The sequence below is a fragment of the Cotesia glomerata genome, linkage group LG10 (assembly GCF_020080835.1).
Source record: "Cotesia glomerata isolate CgM1 linkage group LG10, MPM_Cglom_v2.3, whole genome shotgun sequence".
Taxonomy (NCBI): domain Eukaryota; kingdom Metazoa; phylum Arthropoda; class Insecta; order Hymenoptera; family Braconidae; genus Cotesia; species Cotesia glomerata.
The window spans coordinates 12,859,176-12,879,867 of record NC_058167.1 but is presented as its reverse complement, the minus strand read 5'-3'; the positions used below and the strand labels follow the sequence as shown (position 1 = coordinate 12,879,867).

Genomic DNA, 20,692 nt, shown 5'->3' with positions numbered 1-20,692 from the left:
ATTTTACGCACATTTTATTTGTTAAATAATTCGTAATATATTTTATTTATAAAAAGAAAACACCCGTCCAAATTAATCACAATTTTTCTTAATTATTTTTAAAAAAATTAACAGATCAATTATTAAATTTTATTTATTGTGAAACTAATTACAGAACAAAAGTAATATTAATATTAAAATTAATAATAATAAATTATGCTATTTTTATTGTAAACGATGTAAAGTAAAAGAAACAATGCATGCTTGATTCTTACCGAAAAATAAATAACATTTGTGTCTGTATTACTACTGTTTATTTATTTATTTATTTACATGTCCAATGATAGGGTCACTACACGGAAAGAACAAGATGACACTGGATATCATCTTAGATTATAATCAGTGATTATAATCTGTGGTGAAAAAAAATTTCAGATAGTTAAAAAAATCCAGATTATACTGAATGATATCCGGATTATACTAGCTACTATCTGAATTTTTTTTCTCAGTATAATCTGGGATGATACCCAGTGTAATCTCGTTCTTTCCGTGTTGAGTATAAATTTGACGTCTTTTTACAATATCTTATTTTTGTTGTTCATAATTTATTTGTTAAAAAAATTCTTTAAATTATAAAATATCTAAATTAATTTTCATAATACCGGAAGTTTATAAAATTATCAAGAGATTTAATTGCAAACTCAAAATTAAAAAATTTTTTAATGCCTAAAATTATAATACTGAAATCAGCACACAAAATTTTTTTTAATTTTTATTACAAGTCCATGATTAAAAAAAATAATTTTTTTAAATTTGCACTTGTAATTTTTTTTCAATCTCTTCACGAAAAGAACAATACTAGATTATACTCAGTGATATCTGTGGTGAAAAAAAATTTCAGATATTAGTTAGAAAAATCCAGATTATACTGCGTGATATCTGGATTATACTCATTGTAATCTGGATTATACTAGCTACTATCTGAAATTTTTTTCACTCAGTATAATCTGGGATGATATCCAGTGTCATCTTGTTCTTTCCGTGTACTTAAAAATAATGTACTGAAAAGAGAAAAAAAAATAAAAATAAAAAGAAAAAAAAAAGTATTGTTAGAGATCTAAAAATATGCGCTTTAAACATCTGTTAAGATTTGAAATTTGGCCAATATAAATTAGATTAGTAATGCATTATTTTATTAGTTTATTTTATTTTATTACATATTTATAATTATAAACGTTAACATGGGTTTTTTTTTTTAATTTCAATTAAAACTATAATATAAATGTTATTAATTAAAGACTAATTTCTCAAGAAATGTATTATATTTCAAGAAACTAATAATTTACTTAAACAAATACACCTTAAATAATTTTATATTATTTATAACATGAATGTAATTAATCTAATCACACTCCGTTAATTTGTTACATTAAAAAAAAATTACAACCTTTAAATTAATTTCCTATAAAACAAATTATCAATTTTAACCACACAAAAAAATTAATATAAATTTTTCTTTTATTGTCTTACAAAAGTCTAACATTAAGTATTTCATAAACCATTTTATTTCTGAAATACGGCATGTTATCTTGAGAAAAGTTAAGTTTTCTGTTTGCACAAATAAACTCAGCAAAAGTACACGAGAAAACACCGCAATCACTGCCGTTCATTTGCTGAGGAATGTCTTTCATACTCTCAAGTATCCAATCACTTGTATCATACTTTTGTTTCTTCTTATCCAAACTCTCATCCTCAATATATCGTTTCAACGCGTACAAACATTTAGGATTTTCTCCACCCATACTGTCGTAGTATCTTATAGACTTCTCCCTAAAATCTATAATCGACATACACCAATGAACACCCAGATGAATAGGAACAACTACGATATCTTTCGCGAAGATATCTATTTTTCTAGTCCAGCGTTTAAGCGACGCATGTCCTCCTGACAACAATTTAGGATAAAAAAATGTATTCATAGCATGAACGGGTGGGAATTTATCCGTGCCTCCGCGAGCTATCAGTAGGTTCATATAGAAATTAATGACTTCATCATTGAGCCAATTAAGGCCTGCTAAAGTATGAATATCTTTGCGAGTGATTCGTAATCCAAAGCTCTCAACAAGTACTTGGTTAGGCGGATTAGGATTCAATGCTCTAGCCACTTGATCAAGCATTTCGTCAGTCAATTCTGGCAACGATGGTTCTTCATCATAGTCATCTTCAACTAAAATTTCTTCAGCTATTTTCATCGACTGCTGTAGCTGCTGTTCCAGACCAATTTCTCGGGTAAGGCGATTTTGCTTGGACAAAATATTAGCCATGCGTTTCATCTCTTCAGCTTCTCTGTGACGCTGCTCGGTGCGTTCATTGTAAGTGTTGTTGATGCGCGAGACATAGTCTTTTTTAATTACATTATGTGCTGATAATTTATCACGCAAAGTGTTAGTAGCTACAATCTCTCTGGGAGTTGATGGAGTGATTGATATTTTTGGTGGAACTGATTTAGTTTTTGTTGATACAGAGTGAGAAGATTCAGCAGAACTTTCATCGCTGTCTAGTTTTATTTCTTCGATGGATTTTTGTCTGTCTTGTTGCTTTGGAGTGAACCAGATTGAAGAGTTGACCGGGGTTGAGTATCTGCTGGACCCGGGTGTTGATAATCTGCGGCTCTGTGAACGCGGACTCGCGTATTTTGGAGTGGAAAAAATCTCCGGAGTTTTAATTGAAGACTGCTCATTTTCGACGTCGACAACTTCGATGTTCTGCGGCTGGTTCCGGCGAACTTCTTTTTGTTTCGAGATTTGAACTGTCTGAGGAAGAAAATCTTGAAGCAGCTGCCCGTATTTTTCTTTATCTTGCAGCCGGTAGGATTCACTAAGAGCCGCGTTGCGGGATTTTCCATTTTGTGAGGAATTTTTAAGGTGTCTTTTGATGAATTTAGAAGCTGAAAGTTGTCTAGCTTGATTAAATAAATGATTTTTAGAAGCAGCTGTCTCATTTTTGTGACGAAGATATAAATGCCGATTGATATTTAGTGGAACTTTTCGCGCTGGCTTGTAAGTCGCGTTTTTAGTACCATTTTTTTCGCGGATTTCAATAATATCATCATCGTCGTCCTCGACTTCAATTACTTCGTGTCCGTTTCGCATTATGTGATCGCAACAGTGCCGCTTTGTTGGCACACTGTAAAAATCTTCGTCCTCTTCAAAATCAAATGGCGAGGGCTCAAAATGAGCACGCCGTTTTCGGGTTTTATTCTCAGCCCAGCTAAAAAGATTCCGTAACAAATCAAATATCATCTTGCTCAGTATTAAAGGCCAATTTTTCATAATACAAAAAACTTATTTTTTTTTTAATACTATCCATTCAATAGTTTAGTAATTTCACTTTTGGAATCTATAACAAACAAAATTTTGTACTTATAAATTATAAATTTATGCCAATTGTTTTTTATGAAAATAAAGTTAGCCGACATCTAAAAATTTTTATGATTTTTTTTAATAAAAAATTATTACAAAAAAATTTAAAAAAAATTTTTTCATTTGTCAAAAACTTCAAAAACTATAAGTGCAATTTTTTAAAAATATTTTTTAGTTATAATTTAATAAATTAAGTAAAATAAAAAAATAAAAAATGTCGGCTAACTTTATTATTATTGTTTTTTTTTCTTTTATAATTAATAAAAAAAAAAAAAACTAAATACTTACGTGTAACATTTTTTGCAAAAATTTCCAAACAATTTATCGCAATATTTATGCACATTTACATTCTGACATCTACGGCAAATTTAACCTAAAAACTATTTAAATTTGCATTAATAAATTATTTAAATAGAAATTAAATATCAAAGAAAAATTATATTTTAATAATTATGAGGTTATGAACAGTCATTAGAAAATTGGACTTAAACTAAATTCAATTTATTAAAAACAAATTAAAATATCCGCGGCTTAATTAACTTACCGCAGAATTTTAATTTATAAAATTTATATTTTTTTTTTTATTAAATAACAAAACAAACTTTAATTTTAAAAATGAAAATAACAACTGTTATAAATTTAAGTTTTGTTTATAAAAATTTATCTAAATAAATTTAGTACATACTTTTTTTTAACGTAAACCGATACTGAATTGTAGATTGTAATTGTGAACATAGAAAAAGTGGGGGGTGATGATTTTTAAGGCGCGACTGTCGTTTTTCATGAAAACTGAACTTAAGAGACAAATGAGCAACTTCAGGTAATTTTTTTTATGCTTTATGGTAATTAACAACATGTATTTATAAATTTGTTATCACCAACTTTATGGTTGACACACTGTTTTCTGGAGAGGCTTGAGAGAAGTCTTTCCTTGTACCTGCTTCTGCCTTCGTCTAAATATTATTTTTGCGAATATTATTAATTAATATTTTTATAGTTAATTAATTAATTAATTAATTAATTAGCTTAATACAGTTTTTTGAGTAGCGTGTTTATTATTTATTTTAATAATAAGTATTAAATTATTGTAGAAAAAGATGTCTTATCAATTGTACAGAAATACAACATTGGGCAACACTCTTCAGGAAAGTTTGGATGAGTTAATACAAGTTAGTTGTATATTTATTTTTTTATATTTATATTTTGATAAATTCTATTAAAATATATTAATAATTTTATTTATTTATTTAGTATGGACAAATTACTCCTCAACACGCTCTCAAGGTTTTACTACAATTCGATAAGGCTATTAACCAAGCTTTGGCGACACGAGTTAAGTCGAGATTAACATTCAAGGTAATATTTTTATTTCTGATGTTTGCTATCTCCATTTTTATGCAAGTAAATGGAAAATTTAGCAATTTAACCCAACTTTTTATTTTTTTTACAACATTAATTTTTTCAAGATATTGAAAATAGTAAATTAAATAATTTATGTGATTTTACAAAATAATTTATTTGAAATATGATTAAGATTCTATTAAATGAACCACAAATTTATAATAAAAAAAAAAAAAAAAAAAAAAAAAAAAAAAAAGTTATACAATATCATCAATTACAAGCTAGATATTTCTCAAGTGCAAATTACTGAATTATGTACTTGAATTTTTATATCTAGTTCCAATTAATGAAAATTTAATTTTGTCAGCTTAAATTGATATAAAATTAAAAAATGTGGTCATAAAAATATCTAAAAGTTGGTCAATATGAAATTTAATTTTAAAAGTTGAAATTTTCTTACTAATCTATATTATTAAAAGAATAAGCGAAATTTTGTGGCCAATGTATTTATATTATAAAAGGGAGTTTTTATGGTTGAATTTAGTATTGTTGGAAAAATCTTGACCTGGAATTGTGCCTTTTCAAGGTTCCATTTCATTTTCACCCATAGTAAATTTATGATGATAAGTATTTAGGCTGCATTTAAAAATGCTCTATCTCTAGATTCATAGTTAAGAAATGACCCTGTATCTCGTAAACTATTAACATTTCTAAAGATATAAGCTCATCCCGATGTTACACTCATCGAGACCTTTCATTTGAGTACCCACAACAATTTTTCATATATTTATATATATTATATATATGTATATATATATATATATATATATATATATATATATATTTATATATATTATATATATGTATATATGAAAAATATATCAAAAATGCAAGTGGGTACTCAAATGAAAGCTCTTAATGAGTGTAACATCGAGATGAGCTTATATCTTTAAAAATCTCAATAAATAAGAAACTACCTTGTATCTTGTGAATTATCGATATTTTTAAAGATATAAGATCATCCCGATGACACACTCATCAAGAGCTTTCATTTGAGTACCCACAACAATTTTTCATATATTTATATATTTTTATATATATTGTATATATGAAAAATATATCAGAAATTCAAGTGGATACTCAACTTAAAGCTCTAAATGGGTGTAACATCGAGATGAGCGTATATCTTTAAAAACCTCAATAAATAAGAAACTACCTTGTATCTTGTGAATTATCGATATTTTTAAAGATATAAGATCATCCCGATGACACACTCATCAAGAGCTTTCATTTGAGTACCCACAACAATTTTTCATATATTTATATATTTATATATATTGTATATATTATATATATGTATATATGAAAAATATATCAAAAATTCAAGTGGGTACTCAAATGAAAGCTCTTGATAAGCATAACATCGGGATGAGTTTATATCTTTAAAAACATCAATAGTTAAGAAAGTAGAGTGCAATTTAACAAAAGTCATTATTTAATGAAGTAAAATTTTATTTATTTATTGTTCACTAGTCACGGCAGCCACATAGTGACTGCAAGGTTGCTTGTTTTCTATTAAAAAAATTCTTAATCCATTATAAAAGTTTTAATAAAAAAAAAAATTTTTTTTTTCTAGGCTGGAAAATTGAACACTTACAGATTTTGTGATAATGTATGGACCTTTATGTTAAATGATGTAGAGTTCAGAGAAGTGCAAGAAGTTGCAACTGTTCGTAAAGTTAAAATAGTCGCTTGTGATGGAAAGGGTAAGCAATGAATAATTATTAAAATTAATTAATCATAATTAGTAATAAATCTACAAGTATATTAATTATATTTATTTATTTCAGCATTAGACAATGATTCCTTGGCCAGACGATAACACGAGTCTTCTCGAGAAAAATGGGCACTTTGTGTTCACTCATAAAAATTAATAATTAATTTTAAGAAAATAAATAATTTCATTTTTTTTTTTGTTGATGTCATGATCAAGGGTCTCCAATAATTTAATTTCTAAAAGAGTATATAATATTTATAATATAACAAAACAAAATTAAACAGGCTTATCACTCAGTTTAAGATCCAGTAACTTCTCTTATTTTTTTAATTATGTAATTTAATTTGTCATTTAAATAATATTAGCAAGATATGTACAATCATTGACAACTATTAGTAAAATACTTTTTATTTATAATTTTATTTCAATAATTATTAATAATAAACAGAAGAATTATAATTATAATTCGGTATTTGTTATCATTAATACTACAGGAATTAATAAAATAAAATGAAAAAATATTAATTTTATTTATTGATTAAAATAAAATTCGTTTCGTTGCTCCTATATTAATTGGATGATAAAATTTTTATGTTAATTAATTTTTTATCAAATATATAACAGCAGAAACCATGCAAAATATATATACATGTGTGTATACATAACATATTTGTTACGCATTGGAGTATTATTTAAATTAAACACGAAGCAGAATAAGCTAAAAATTTTATTCGAATATTTTAAACTTGAGAAATAAATTTTTTAATTTTATTCTTAGTCTAAGAATTTGATGAAAAATATTTAAGTAAATTACTAAAAAATTAAAATTTTAAATTAGTTATTAAAAACATTTAGATTAATAATAAAAAATTATAAAATTTCGTAAAAACGAAGTAAAAAAAAGTGAGTAATTTTTTTTAGATGTTTTATTTTAAATAAAATCTTTTGATGTTGAGAGTTTGAAAGTTTTTAAATTTCTTTAGTATTAGTTTGACAAATTTTAAGTGAATTTTTAGTTGTCATTTTATTTATTTGCAGTGATTGTTATTATTTATTGAAGTTATGGAAGTTAAAAAATAAAATATTTTAAAACCATCAGGAAACTGAAAAAAATAGTCATTTTATGGATATTTATATTTTGTCAAAACTAGATCTTGGAATGTTGTGTATATAATTCATTTGTTCTTACATTCTGAAAAAACAACCGCCTCATATTTAGTTTCTATTTTGTTTTTTTTTTTGTAATTAATAATTATCCATTATTAAACAAAAATATCCACACAAGCAAAAAAAAATAATATCCAAGTAAGTTTTCTAATAATATTTCTTCATTGTATTGTCTTTAGTCATCAGTTGATATTTAAAATGTCAAAGAATACTTCACGCTTGAAAATAATTTTTTTTATTCATAATATATACAAATCTCTCGATAAAAAAAAATAAAAATGTATACGTGTACAATGTCTGCATATATATAACAGTGCTGCCAATGTGCGGGTAATTACCCGTTTTTCGGGTAAATTTACTCTTTGCGGGTAATTCCTCGGGTAATCTAAAAAAACGGGTAATACAAAATTAAAAAGAAAATGGGATTTTTTTTTTTAATTATAATCTTATTATGGTGGTATAATTTCCCTCACGGTTTTGGAAATACCGTAAAGATTCGGTATTTATACGATATAAATGCTGTATTCTTACCGTAATACTTCAGTTATTTTAGCCAGTTTTTTTGTCGAATTATTACGAAAAAACTACGAAATAAATTCAGAATATTTACGGCAATACAATAGAAAAATTACGGTATATTAACAGCATTTAAACCGTAAATGTACCGCATATTTACTGTATATCTGCGGCACTATTTCAGAAAAAAACCGGAAAAGAAGATCCCTACTTTTTATTACCGGCAAAATACCAAAAATATGCTGCTTTACTACTATTTTTCAATAGCTTAAAATTTTTTTTATAATATCATAAATTATCATGAATAATTTTTAAGAGGTTGATAAATTAATTTCTCTGAATTTATTATTATTATCATTTTTTTTAGTCCAGACTGGGATTCGAATCCAGATCATTTAGTTACGCGCCGAAGGCTCTACCAGTTGAGCTATCAGAGACACTATCCGTATCTACTTACTCAGTCACCTAATAAGACTCACCGAGTAATGAACACAACCGTCCATCTTACGGTAGAAAGCATTATATCTTTAATTATATCAGTATAAACGCGGTAAAATTGCAGTATATCTTTGGTATTATCATCAGATAATTTATTATCACATAGTTTATATGATATTAAAGTTAACCGTCACTTGACAATTTTTTAATTTTATTTAACAAAAAAATTTTTAGAAAAAGTTATTTTTAAAAAATTAGATTTTTAATTTATTAAAATTTGTACATGTCAACTTTTTTCCCATAATTTATTTCTATAAAAAATTCTAAAAATTATTAAATATCAGCTACATTAATTTTCATCAGAAGCAAATAAAAGCTTAGAACAATTACTAACTGAAAAACCAACTTTGAAATTGGAAGTGGACGAGTTTAGGAAAAAAGTTTTAAGTTTCTATATTGAAGCTGTGACGGTTCTTAAACAAAAATTTGATTTTAAGTATAAAATTTATGAGTTCTTAGACTTACTTGATCCAAAAGTAGCTAGAACTTTCAATATAAAAAGTTTCGACTTTGCAACAACTTGATATGAGTGGAAAGAGCATGCTCTATTAAACTTAGAAGACTATAATATTGATATTAATTCTACGGCTGAGATTTATTGGCAGCAAATTTTTAAACTCACTAACCCAGTTGGTGGAATAAAGTTTAAAAATTTAAAAATTGTTATTAATTTCTTACTCGTCTTACCTTTTTCAAATGTTTCAGTGGAAAGAATTTTTAGTGATTTAAAAATCATCAAAACTGACCATCGCAATTGCTTGAGTTCTAAAACACTCAAATCTTTGATAGCATCTAAAAATTTACTGTCAAAAAATGACAGTATTCTCGACTTTGAACCATCGGAAAAAATGATAAATGCAAATATTTGGAATCTTGATCAATAAATAATTATTATAGCTTATAATTATTTTTTAGTTGCTCAAAGCTATTGTAAGTGCTTAATATTTAATTTTTAATTTAAAATATTTAATAACTACCAAATGTATATTAGAATACAATATTTTTTAAATGTTATTAATTTTTTTAATATTTATTATAATAAATTCAACTACATAATTTATTGATTTCAATTATTTATGTATCCTCATAATTATTTGAAAACATCAAATTGAAATTTAATTGTTTAAAGTTTAATTGTTAAAATGTAGATGTTTTTTGTAATTTGGCGCGAAAAATAGTATATTACACACCTAGGGAAGTAAAGTAAGAAATGTCTCAGATCACATATAATTGTCGGCCGAGGCGAAGCCGAGGTTGACAAACATGTGATCTGAGGCTTTCTTATTTACTTCCCGTGGAGTGTATATTATTTTTCTCACCTCCGGGCGGAAAGCGTCAATTTTCCTTCCGCTGCGCTAAACGAAAATGCCGCTTTCCGCCTCCGTCGAGGAGAAAAATAGTATACACACCACGGGCAGTAAATAAGAAAGCCTCAGATCACATGTTTATTGACCTCGGCTTCGCCTCGGACAACAATTACATGTGATCTGAGACATTTCTTATTTTACTGCCCTAGATGTGTAATATACTATTTTTGTCCGACGAAGGCGGAACGCGGCAACTTTGTTTAGCGCAGCGAGACGAAAGTTGCCACTTTCCGCCCGGAGGGCAAAAAAATAGTATATTACACACCTGTGGCAAGAAAATGAGAAATGTCTCAGAACACATATATGTTGCCCGAGGCGAAGCCGAGGTCGACATATATGTGATCTGAGATATTTATTATTTTGCTGCCATAGGTTTGTATACTATTTTTCTGTCCGACAGAGGCGGAAAGCGGCAATTTCGTTTAGCGCAGCGGGCCGAAAGTTGCCACTTTCCGCCTGGAGGGCAGAAAAATATTTCATTAGATGGCACTTGAGTTATCTGAAGTTGGGTAAAATTCGGGTAAAGCCTAGCCCTCTGTCGGGTAAAAACGGGTAATCGAGGCTAGTCACACGGGTAATGAGATTGATAGCTGAGCTCTGGCAGCACTGATATATAAACTTATCCAGGTATACATAGTACACATGGTTGTAACCCACCAAAATAATATTTAATTTTTTAAGCAATTTTGTATGAGTTTATAATTAAAGTGAATTCAAAACTATCATAAAAATATTTTCTGGATTTTTAAATATTTGATCAAATATCGGTAAGGATTTATTAGTAATTTAATTCACAATATAATATTTTTGCACAGAGGTTATATTTACAAATTTATAGTGTATACTTATTAATTATTTTAATTTAATGACAGAGTAATTAAAATCAACTGTTGATTATTATTTTATATTTATTTATGTAATGTACGTAGAAAAATAAATTATCAGCTAGTATTTAAAAATTATATTTTTTTTAAATGGAAGTAGCAAAAATATTGAGCAAATAAATATTGAACATTTTTGGAGGACCAGATAAAATAAAAAGTCAAGCAAAAAGGGTGATTCTAAAATAATAATGAAAATTAATTTAGCTGACATTTAATAATTTTTAGAATTTTTCTAACAAATAAATTATGAAAAAAAATTGACACGTAGAAATTTTAAAAAATTAAAAATGCAATTTTTTTACAATAATTTTTTAGAATTAATTTAATTGTTAAATAAAATTAAAAATTGGTCGTTTTGTTTTTTTCTTCTTTAAAATTTTTTTTTTTAATTTCTTAAACCTTCTATATGAAACCTTCTACAAATAAATAAATAAATAAAAATATGAATAATAATTATAAATTTCAGACCTAAGGAAGCCAAAATGCCGCTAGAGTCACGTCTACCGAGATCGATAGCAATAGATATAACATTTAAATACGTAGACAATTTTACAGAGGAGTCGCTTCCAGCATGGTCCTCTGAAATATGGAAAAAAATGAGCAAGGATTCAGGTGAAGTGTGGAACAGCCACCTGTGGTTTATAAATGTTCGAGAAGATAGGCGTGGAATATTAACTGAAGCGAGAAAAAGAGCTGGGTTACCACCGATAAAATCTAGAAAAGCGAAAAAACCTGAATCTGATGAAGAACTTTTTGATGGAGATGATATATATGATAGCGATTATGTAGATGAATTTGATACTGATACAGAATTATGGTTTGAGTTAACTTTAACTCACAAACAGTGGTCTGAGATAAAACCACTAGATGGAATTGAACTGAAGAGAACTCCGTTGAGAAAAAATGTATGGACTAATATTGTCGCTATAGCATTTTGGGAACAGCATGGATTGCCATGTGCTTATGTGTTTAAAAAAGGCTACGTGAATAAGGATCCTTCTTTGAAGCATTTTGTTATAATTAATGGAAAATGTAGGAGCAAGCTTTGTGGAAATAAATTTTATGCTATTGCTGATGTCGAGCCAGAGCCTAATGAACCACTTTGCTTACGTGTTAGGACCAGGGATACCACTATGGAAGATCATGAAGATGTGAAACGGCCGTTGAATGGCGAACGAAGACGAGATTTTGCTCAAGCTGCTGTAATTGAAGGTAGCACTAATCTCAAAAAACGATTAGAACTTTCGGTGCCTCAAAAAAACTGTCCGTTAATTCCGAATATAAGTACAATTAGTTTTGCTAAAAAACAATTAAAAGACAAATGTTTAGAATCTGGTGTTAAATTAAATTTAAAAGCTGATTGTAGTAATATATTAATTAATAATAATGATATTAAAAATAATAATAATGATAAAGAGATTATAGATGTTGATGAAGATGTCGATGCTCCATTTTTAATTTTACTTAGTACACCTGAACAAAGTCAATATTATCGCGATTGTTGTCATTTGGATAATGTTAAAGCTGTTGGTATTGATGAAAAAGGAAATCTGATACCATTTGTATAACATTCAATTAAGGTTTTATTTAATACATTTTTTTATAATTTAAATATAAGGAATTTAAGTGTTAGTCTATTATGAATTTATTTAAAAGAAAATCATTTGATTTTATGTATTTTGTGTTTTTAGATTATTTAGATCGTTTCGGCTATTGATTTATAATTATAAGGTTATTAAAATGTAAAACTTGTAGTTTAATTATTAATATAAATGTTGTTAAGATTAAAGACAAAGTACAATGCTGAGATAAAAAATTAAGATGTAAAAAATAATTTTTATACTGTCGAAAATAATTGAAAATAAAATAATTATTATGTTAATAATTTAAGTGATTTATTAAAAGGTATAGAGTTACTGGTAGTTTAATAATTATTAATTAATTAAAAATTATTTTGGTACTTATGATGTTTTTTAAGAGTAGGCTGTTGTTTCGAATTTCGTTGTAACTCATTAATTTTAAATTTTAATATATTTTTATTCAATCAGTATGAAAATTAAATTAGCTGAGATCTGCAAATTTTTAGAATTTTTTTTGGCAAAGAAATAATTATAAAAAAAATTAATTACATTAAAATTACCATATATTTGACAAGTTTTGATTTTTTGAACCAATAATAATTATGAATAAAAAAAAATTTTTTTAAAGAATTGCACTTGGAATTTCAAAAATTTTCTATATGTCAAATTTTTTATTTTATTTTTTTTTTCATATACAATATTTCTAAAAATTTTGAAATGTCAGTTCAATTTTCATTAAAAATTAATAAAATTAAAGTTAGCTGTCACTAAAAATTGCATTTTTAATATTTTTAAATTTCTACGTGTCAATTTTTTTTTCTTATTTTTTTTGCCATAATTTTATTTGTTAATAAAAGTTCTAAAAATTATTAAATATCTGCTAAATTAATTTTCATTAAAAATTGACATTAAAGTTAGCAGTTACTTGACAATTTTTTAATTTTATTTATTAAAAAGATTTGTTCCAAAAAATAATTTTTAAAAAATAGCATTTTTTATTTTTTTAAATTTCTAGATATCAATTTAAAAAAAATTTTTTTTCTGCCATAATTTATTTGTTATAAAATTATTAAATATATGCTAAATAAATTTTCATTTAAAAATAAAAAATAAAATCCATGATTACTCATGAAGTTAACTGAGTATCGATAAATCGAAAATACAGCCTCAGATTTCCTATTGGTTGAAATTGAGATGCGCGCGCAGTGTGCGCGAAATTTAAATTTCGATTAAAAAGCAACCAATTAAATTAAATAAAGGACAGCTGGTAGTCGCTTGGTATGCTTGGTACAAGCAGGTACCAATACTACCAACAAGAAATTGTAGCAGTAGACTTTTACTAAAGTGGCTCCAATGTTATCAGTCCTCCCACGCAGGGTATGGCCACCTCGTGTTTCAGGTAAACATTCGTTTCTTAACTAATTTAATTAATCGCTGTCATCGGAGTCATAATAATAACAATAATTGTTATCTCTTAATTACCATAATTATATTAGCATTTAATTAACGAACCAAGGTGAGCGATTTAATAATAATATTATTGTAATTAAAACTAGCAATGTGGACGAGTATGGATTTGAAAGGCCTCAAGATTTTGACTATGGAACGTACGAAGATTTTATGTCTGAATACCTGAAGGTGCTAGCGAAGAGAGCAAAAAAATGGGCTGACATTACTGGAGATGGAAAATCGCTGGAACGTAGTATCACTGTGAAAAGATATGTGCGAAAAGGAATTCCAGGAGAGTACAGAGGAATGGTACGTAAAATAATTGTTTTTTATCTTACTTTCATTGTTTAATTATTTAACGGAGTGAGTAAGTAGCAAGCAGTGAGTCATTGACTTGTAATGAACTTAAATGATTTTATGAGTAGGTGTGGTTGGCTGTAAGCGGAGGCGAGGACTTGAAAAACGCAAACCCAGATCTGTACCAGAGATTACTGAACGGGCCTCACAATGACCAGGTTACTGATATTATAAAGACTGATCTCCCGAGGACCTTTCCTGATAATATATTTTTTAATAACACTGTTAATCATCAGCACCAGCTGTATAATATTTTGCTAGCATTTGCACACCAAAATGAGACTGTAGGTTACTGCCAGGGTCTCAATTACATCGCGGGATTGCTATTGCTTGTCACTAAGAGCGAGGAAACTGCGTTTTGGCTGCTTAAAGTATTAATTGAGAAGATACTCCCGGATTATTACACGCCGACGATGGACGGGCTGCTCACGGACATTGATGTACTAGCTGAGCTAGTTAAGCTCAAGATACCTGAAGTTTATGAGCATGTTACTAATTTAGGACTACCCTGGGCTGTTATTACCACCAAGTGGTTTATATGCCTTTTTGCTGAAGTCTTACCAATAGAGGTATTGTATTAAGGTAGTTGTCGTGGTTAAGGGATGTCGTCAGAAAATTATAAATTTTTTTATACTTATTAAGGACATGATGATATAATTACCCTTTTCATCAATTGTATTTTCTAAAAATACTATCGTATTTATTATTAATCTGGTTAATATTTCTTTTCAGTAACGCGTTTATAATTAATTATTAATTTTTCAATTGAACCCTTTCATCTTCAAAAATTGAGATACGTAGTTGCGTTGGAAAACCCTCGATACTTAACTTTGATTGCATACGCTCTCTGCAGTTCTGTACCAGTTTCTTAGTTATAAAAAAAAAAAACTAATTGTAGGAAATTTTAAAAAAGCCGACAATCTTTTAATGCATTTTTTGTGAGTTTAAAAAAAAAATAAAAAATTTTTTGCCGTCTAATTATTCATAAATAACGGATTAAAATTTAACAATTTATGAAAACTTTGCTATAAGCTCATATACTTTTGCGGCGCGTATAATCTCTAATTTTTTGACAATATTGTACTATGACAACTACCTTAAGGTAGTTGTCATGCTTACGGCATACCGTCTGAAAATTGTAAATTTTTGTATACTTATTAAGGACATGATGATACAATTACCCTTAAAATTTAAAGTCGATTAACTATCTATAATCCGAGATGAATTCAATTAAAAATTGGATATTTAACATTGATTGCATACGCTCTCTGTAGTTCTGTATTAGTTTCTTAGTTATAAAAAAAAATTAACTATTGGAAACTTTTAAAAAGCCGACAGTCTTTTAATGCATTTGTTGTGAGTTTAAAAAAAAATTTTTGACCTAATTATTTATAAATAACGGATTTAAGTCTTGCGTAAAAATTATGGATTACTTAGCTACAAGCTAATTTTTTGATAATATAATATTGTGCCATGACAACTACCTTAAATCAAATAATTTTTTTTAAGGTGTTTATGTTAGGAATAAAGTGCTAATTGATTTTTATTGCAGACAACTCTCAGGGTATGGGACTGTCTTTTTTATGAAGGCAATAAAATAATATTTCGCGTTGCTTTAACACTTATTAAGAGGAATAGAAGTAATCTGGTGGCCTGTGATGATTTTGCGTTATTGGCTGATTGTTTTAAAGGGATTACTAAAGATAGTATAGTGTTACAATGTCACAATTTTATGCAGGTAAATGTTATTATTATTATTTTGAAAATTATTTTAGGAAAAATATTAATTTACTTAAAAAAATTTAATCAGTTACTTACCTAAGTTCTTAGTCCTGATTAATTTTAAGAATAAAATAAAAAAATTTTTAATTATAAACTACTGTTTAAAAACTTGTTTTAGAGTATTTTTAAAGTACCTGGATCATTACCTGGTAATACAATCGCAAAATTGCGGACAAAAGTATCTCAGGAACGAGCGAAGAACAAGAAAACAAATTTAAAACGATAGCATTTAAAATTCACACGAGTATACACTAATAATTAAATCTGGCTCTAGTCAAACCTATCGTTTTAGTTTAAAAAAAAAATACGTGCAATTCTTAAAACATTTTTTTTTAATTATCTATACGTATATACACAAATCAATATTTTGGTAACTCGTTTTAAATGTTTCAATGAATTGTTAACTTTTAGACCGTTGTATAAATAATTCAGTGTTCTGATAATAGCTTTAAAAATTTTATTTAAATATTTTACTCTTTTTTTCTCTCTATTAATTGTGTAAATCGCTGGATCGATAATTTTAAGTAAATTTACTAATAATAATTATAAGATAATCTTGATTTCATTTGTGATTTTTTTTTTCGATTAAGTATGTACATTTTGTTGCCTAATAAATTTGTAAAAATAAATAACTACTTTTTTTCCAACAAATCTTTCGCCTGGGATATTTTACTGGCTAGGTAAGGTGATCCTTGACAGTCCGGATGATTGAGGACTATTAGTTTTTTGTAACGTTCTTTTATTTTAGATTTACTAGCTGTCGGAGATACTCCTAGTATCAAGCTGGCTTCTCGTTTCGTCATCGTTGGCTCGAATCCTCCTTTGTAATACTTGCTGTTAGCTAATGACTGTTAAACATAAAAATAGATCAATCTCTCGCCTTATCGTCATATATAATTACAATTACTAATTATATATAAAGAGAATTAAACTTACTTTTGCATCTAATTTAGGCAAAACTTTGTAAGCTTCAGCCATTTTTTTCGATAACGTCGGCATTGATTTTACTATGTATCTTCCAGTGAATCCTACTACTGCAAGTCCTATACCAGCTACAACTGCAGTGCTAGCCTGGATAAAATTATTTTATCAAATTAATTTTCTTTATTATTAAGAGATGAATTTTTTTTATTATTAAATAAAAATTGGCAATTTTTTATGATACTGAAACTAGCAGAAATAATAAAAATTAAGTTAGCTAACATCTAAAAATTTTCATACTTTTTTTTTATTGAAGAAATTAATGAAAATTAAGTTAGCTGACATTTAAAAATTTTTAAGATTTTTTTTCATTAAAAAAATGATTACAACAAAATAAAAAAAAATTTTGATTTGTAAAAAAATTAAAAACGTCGGCTAAATTTAGTATTATAAAAAATTATTACAAAAAAATAAGAAAGAAATTTCATTTGTAGAAAACTTGGAAAACTAAGAGAAATTAAACAAAAATTTTTTTTTATTCCAATTTAATAATGAAAAAAAAATTTTTTTAATTAGAAACGTCGGCTAACTTTAGTATTATCCAGAAATATCAATGAAAATAAAGTTAGTTGACATCTAAAAATTTTTTTTATTAAGGAATTATTACAAAAAACTAAAAAAAAATTTTTTTTCATTTGTTAAAAACTTCAAAACTATAAGTGCAATTTTTCAAAAATATTTTTTAGTTATAATTTAATAAATTAAGCAAAATAAAAAAATCAAAAATGTCGGCTAACTTTATTATTATGAAATATCAAAGTTTTTTTGTTATTAATTAAATTAGAGCTAAAAAAATTTTTGTCAAAAATTGCACTTTTAATTCTTCAAATTTTTTATATTTAAAATTTTTATTTTTTTCCAATAATTTTAATAAAAAAAAAAATTCTAAAAATTTCAAGGTCTGCAACTTTTATTTTCATGATTTTTTTTTTTTTAATTCTATCATTCTTCACGTGTTAACTTTTGATGATGAAATTCATTTTTTAACAATCATCACTGATCATAAAAAGTTTATGATTAATAATCACTTTAAAATAAAATATAAAACCGAATAATTAATTGCAAAATTTGAATTTTTAATTAAAATTTAATTCTTCAAAATAAATTTTATAGGTTATGTTTAAAAAAAAAAATTTATTTTTACCAATTACAACTAAATTGACAAAAAAAATTATTTAATACAATTAAAAATATAAAAATAAATATAATTAATAAGTCTTACCATTTTTATTGTGAAAACTTATAAAACGTCGCAATTGTTATTGTTGTTTAAGAAATACGAGGCAATCAGTGACAATAATAACGAAAGACTGGATTCACGTGGTCAAACGTCACTTTAGTCACTTGCAAAAAAATTGCCAAGACCATAAACATTGATCAATTATCATTTTTTTTTTTATCAAGAAGACTTTAAGAGTAATTCTGTAAGTAAATAAAAGTGTCAGTACATAAATATAATATAACATAAATTCTGCTTTTAATAATTCACTAATTGTACATAAATATTTTTATGCGCACGAAATTTATCAATCACCTGGAGAGTACTTAAAAATTGCACTGTTGCAAATTGCAATAAATAAACCGGCGACGTGACTTGTTAAAATAAACCCGATAAAATTAAAATATTTATAAGTATAAAGTTCGCGTCAACGCTTGTTGACCGACAATCTTAACAAATGAGTTTTTATGATGCAATAAATTACGTAGTATTTACAAACCCACTGAGTGCAACTGCTGGACAATTAGCTAAATCAACAGCAAACGCTGTAAGTTTGTTTTAAAATAAAATGTAAGTAAGAATAAATGTTTAAATTTTTGCTTATTACAGATCGTTAGTTACTCTGGATTAACTCCGAAAGTTGAATACAAAATGATCCCTCCAGAGCCTTTATGGAAATTAGCCGCTTCGTCTGGCCCATTTATTAGGCTTGCTGGTATTAATGGAGCCGCTGCTGTTATCCTCGGTGCCTACGGCGCTCACAGTATGGTTATTAATTATTATTCACAGCAATTCATTTTCATACCCTATGTACTATTGTTAATTTGTGAATAATTTTAGGAAAGTTTCCCGATGATAATCTGAAACAAGTATTTGAAACTGCTAATCGCTATCACTTTTATCATGCACTCGCCATGCTTGGATTGTCTCTGTGCCGTGCCCCGATGATCGTAAGTCAAATTAATTACCCGTATATTCATAGATAGATTAAAGATATCATTGATATATAATGAGGCTGCAAATATCAGATTACAAAAGTTAGCAGTCTTGACCATTTTTTAATTTTTTTTAACAAAAAAATTTGTTTTGAAAAATTGCATTTTTAATTTTTAAAAATTATTAAATGTCAATTTTTAAAAAATTTTTTTTCAACAAAAAAATATGAAAATGAAGTTAGCTGACATTCCAAAATTTTTAGAAATTTTTTATCGAAAAAATTTCAATTAAACAATTAAAAAAAAATATCACATGTTAAAAACTTGAAAAACTACAAGTGCAATTTTTTATAAATATCTTTTTATAATGCATTTTCAATTTTTAAATGTCAATTTAAAAAAAAATTTTTTTCTAACAAAAAAATTTGTTTTGAAAAATTGCATTTTTAATTATTAAAAATTTTTAAATGTCAGTTTTTTTTTAACAAAAAAAATTTGTTTTGAAAAATTGCATTTTCTATTTTTAAATGTCAATTTTTTTGCCATAATTTAGTTGTTAAAAAAATTCTTAAATATTTGCTGAATTAATTTTCATAATATCGGAAGTTAGAAAATTACCAAGAGATTTAATTGCAAACTCAAAATAAAAAAATTTAATGCCTAAAATTATAATACTAAAATCAGCAGACTTGAATTTTTTTTATTTTTATTCCAAGTCCATGATTAAAAATAATTATTTTTTTTAATTTGCACTTGTAATTTTTTTTTTATTTCTAGACATGGAATTTCTTAATTTTTTAATTTTTCAATCATCTAAAATTTATTTAAATAATTAAATATATTTTCAGACTGCAGCATTTTGGTTGTCAGGAACCATGATGTTCAGCGGAAGTTGTTACTACTATGCATTTACCGGAGATAAGCGTCTGAGTAAAATAACTCCCTTTGGAGGAACATGTTTTATTCTTGGATGGTTAACTATGTGCATTTAAATCATTAAATAACAAATATAAAACTCATATCTTTTCTTTTTTAATTAAAATTAATTAAATTATCTAGAAGGATTCTTTGGAATAAATTTTTTTTTTTAATAAGTAAATATAGTTACTATAAATTAAAAAATTATTTTAAACAATTTAATTTCTATGAAATAAAGTATATTTGTCCTGAATTTTTTTATTTATTTAAATAAAGGTGGAAAATTTAGCATTAGATAAAAGTAAAAACAAAATTTTAGGATCTACTTTAAAGACAAAGGATTTATGAGTTAAAAAATATGTGACTAAATATTATATAAATTCTGAGTTTATTAATTAATCCTCAAAGAAATAAAATATAATAATTTTTTTTTTTTTGTTTAAAAAATTAAAACAACACATTTAACAAAAAAAAAGCAAATTAGCATCGTCAGACGTTAATAAAAGTACAGTTTAAAGTA

The 20,692-nt window shown here is 26.3% G+C and overlaps 6 protein-coding genes across 9 annotated transcripts; 4 read left to right on the top strand and 2 right to left on the bottom strand.

Moving 5' to 3' along the window:
• Positions 1–1,502: 1,502 nt before the first annotated feature.
• Positions 1,503–4,497, bottom strand: LOC123273143 (sentrin-specific protease 1-like). 3 transcript variants are annotated; one of them, XM_044740385.1, is made up of 3 exons: positions 4,087–4,497; positions 3,690–3,781; positions 1,503–3,378 (listed from the first exon to the last, which is right to left on the bottom strand). In XM_044740385.1, the coding sequence occupies exon 3, from the start codon at positions 3,309–3,311 to the stop codon at positions 1,506–1,508; it is 1,806 nt and encodes a 601-aa protein (XP_044596320.1). In that variant the 5' UTR covers positions 3,312–3,378; positions 3,690–3,781; positions 4,087–4,497; the 3' UTR covers positions 1,503–1,505. The 3 variants fall into 3 exon arrangements, with proteins under 3 accessions (XP_044596320.1, XP_044596321.1, XP_044596322.1); XM_044740386.1 differs by having other exon boundaries at positions 3,690–3,774; XM_044740387.1 differs by lacking the exon at positions 4,087–4,497 and adding an exon at positions 3,946–3,963 and having other exon boundaries at positions 3,690–3,774.
• A 1-nt stretch (position 4,498) lies between these two features.
• Positions 4,499–6,984, top strand: LOC123273158 (transcription initiation factor IIA subunit 2). The gene is made up of 4 exons (XM_044740422.1): positions 4,499–4,570; positions 4,653–4,757; positions 6,379–6,508; positions 6,593–6,984. Exons 1-4 carry the CDS (start codon positions 4,499–4,501, stop codon positions 6,622–6,624), a joined length of 339 nt encoding a protein of 112 aa, XP_044596357.1. The 3' UTR covers positions 6,625–6,984.
• An 809-nt stretch (positions 6,985–7,793) lies between these two features.
• On the top strand, positions 7,794–12,622 carry LOC123273149. The gene is made up of 2 exons (XM_044740402.1): positions 7,794–7,824; positions 11,418–12,622. Exon 2 carries the CDS (start codon positions 11,434–11,436, stop codon positions 12,517–12,519), a length of 1,086 nt encoding a protein of 361 aa, XP_044596337.1. The 5' UTR covers positions 7,794–7,824; positions 11,418–11,433; the 3' UTR covers positions 12,520–12,622.
• A 1,183-nt stretch (positions 12,623–13,805) lies between these two features.
• On the top strand, positions 13,806–16,798 carry LOC123273150 (growth hormone-regulated TBC protein 1-A-like). The gene is made up of 5 exons (XM_044740403.1): positions 13,806–13,930; positions 14,088–14,289; positions 14,406–14,906; positions 15,890–16,075; positions 16,238–16,798. The coding sequence occupies exons 1-5, from the start codon at positions 13,911–13,913 to the stop codon at positions 16,343–16,345; spliced, it is 1,017 nt and encodes a 338-aa protein (XP_044596338.1). The 5' UTR covers positions 13,806–13,910; the 3' UTR covers positions 16,346–16,798.
• Positions 16,434–18,460, bottom strand: LOC123273157 (mitochondrial import inner membrane translocase subunit TIM14-like). Its single transcript, XM_044740421.1, has 3 exons — positions 18,323–18,460; positions 17,056–17,190; positions 16,434–16,967 (listed from the first exon to the last, which is right to left on the bottom strand). Exons 1-3 carry the CDS (start codon positions 18,323–18,325, stop codon positions 16,752–16,754), a joined length of 354 nt encoding a protein of 117 aa, XP_044596356.1. The 5' UTR covers positions 18,326–18,460; the 3' UTR covers positions 16,434–16,751.
• On the top strand, positions 18,421–20,273 carry LOC123273154 (transmembrane protein 256 homolog). Of its 2 annotated transcripts, XM_044740416.1 has the most exons (5): positions 18,421–18,524; positions 18,641–18,866; positions 18,929–19,082; positions 19,160–19,269; positions 20,103–20,273. In XM_044740416.1, exons 2-5 carry the CDS (start codon positions 18,777–18,779, stop codon positions 20,244–20,246), a joined length of 498 nt encoding a protein of 165 aa, XP_044596351.1. In that variant the 5' UTR covers positions 18,421–18,524; positions 18,641–18,776; the 3' UTR covers positions 20,247–20,273. The 2 variants fall into 2 exon arrangements, with proteins under 2 accessions (XP_044596351.1, XP_044596350.1); XM_044740415.1 differs by lacking the exon at positions 18,421–18,524 and having other exon boundaries at positions 18,537–18,866.
• The last annotated feature ends 419 nt before the right edge of the window (positions 20,274–20,692 follow it).

What these genes read in the sequence shown, in the direction of transcription:
- LOC123273143 (XM_044740385.1), bottom strand. Translation starts at nt 3,311, where the DNA reads ATGAAAAATTGGCCTTTAATACTGAGCAAGATGATATTTGATTTGTTA.
- LOC123273154 (XM_044740416.1), top strand. Translation starts at nt 18,777, where the DNA reads ATGAGTTTTTATGATGCAATAAATTACGTAGTATTTACAAACCCACTG. An exon ending in CTAAATCAACAGCAAACGCT is followed by an intron (nt 18,867 to 18,928) that starts GTAAGTTTGTTT and finishes TGCTTATTACAG; the next exon opens with ATCGTTAGTTACTCTGGATT. An exon ending in TGTGCCGTGCCCCGATGATC is followed by an intron (nt 19,270 to 20,102) that starts GTAAGTCAAATT and finishes ATATATTTTCAG; the next exon opens with ACTGCAGCATTTTGGTTGTC.
- LOC123273149 (XM_044740402.1), top strand. Translation starts at nt 11,434, where the DNA reads ATGCCGCTAGAGTCACGTCTACCGAGATCGATAGCAATAGATATAACA.
- LOC123273150 (XM_044740403.1), top strand. Translation starts at nt 13,911, where the DNA reads ATGGCCACCTCGTGTTTCAG. An exon ending in CAGGAGAGTACAGAGGAATG is followed by an intron (nt 14,290 to 14,405) that starts GTACGTAAAATA and finishes TTTTATGAGTAG; the next exon opens with GTGTGGTTGGCTGTAAGCGG. An exon ending in AATGTCACAATTTTATGCAG is followed by an intron (nt 16,076 to 16,237) that starts GTAAATGTTATT and finishes AACTTGTTTTAG; the next exon opens with AGTATTTTTAAAGTACCTGG.
- LOC123273157 (XM_044740421.1), bottom strand. An exon ending in TGCCTAAATTAGATGCAAAA is followed by an intron (nt 16,968 to 17,055) that starts GTAAGTTTAATT and finishes TATGTTTAACAG; the next exon opens with TCATTAGCTAACAGCAAGTA.
- LOC123273158 (XM_044740422.1), top strand. Translation starts at nt 4,499, where the DNA reads ATGTCTTATCAATTGTACAGAAATACAACATTGGGCAACACTCTTCAG. An exon ending in GTTTGGATGAGTTAATACAA is followed by an intron (nt 4,571 to 4,652) that starts GTTAGTTGTATA and finishes TTATTTATTTAG; the next exon opens with TATGGACAAATTACTCCTCA. An exon ending in AGTCGAGATTAACATTCAAG is followed by an intron (nt 4,758 to 6,378) that starts GTAATATTTTTA and finishes TTTTTTTTCTAG; the next exon opens with GCTGGAAAATTGAACACTTA.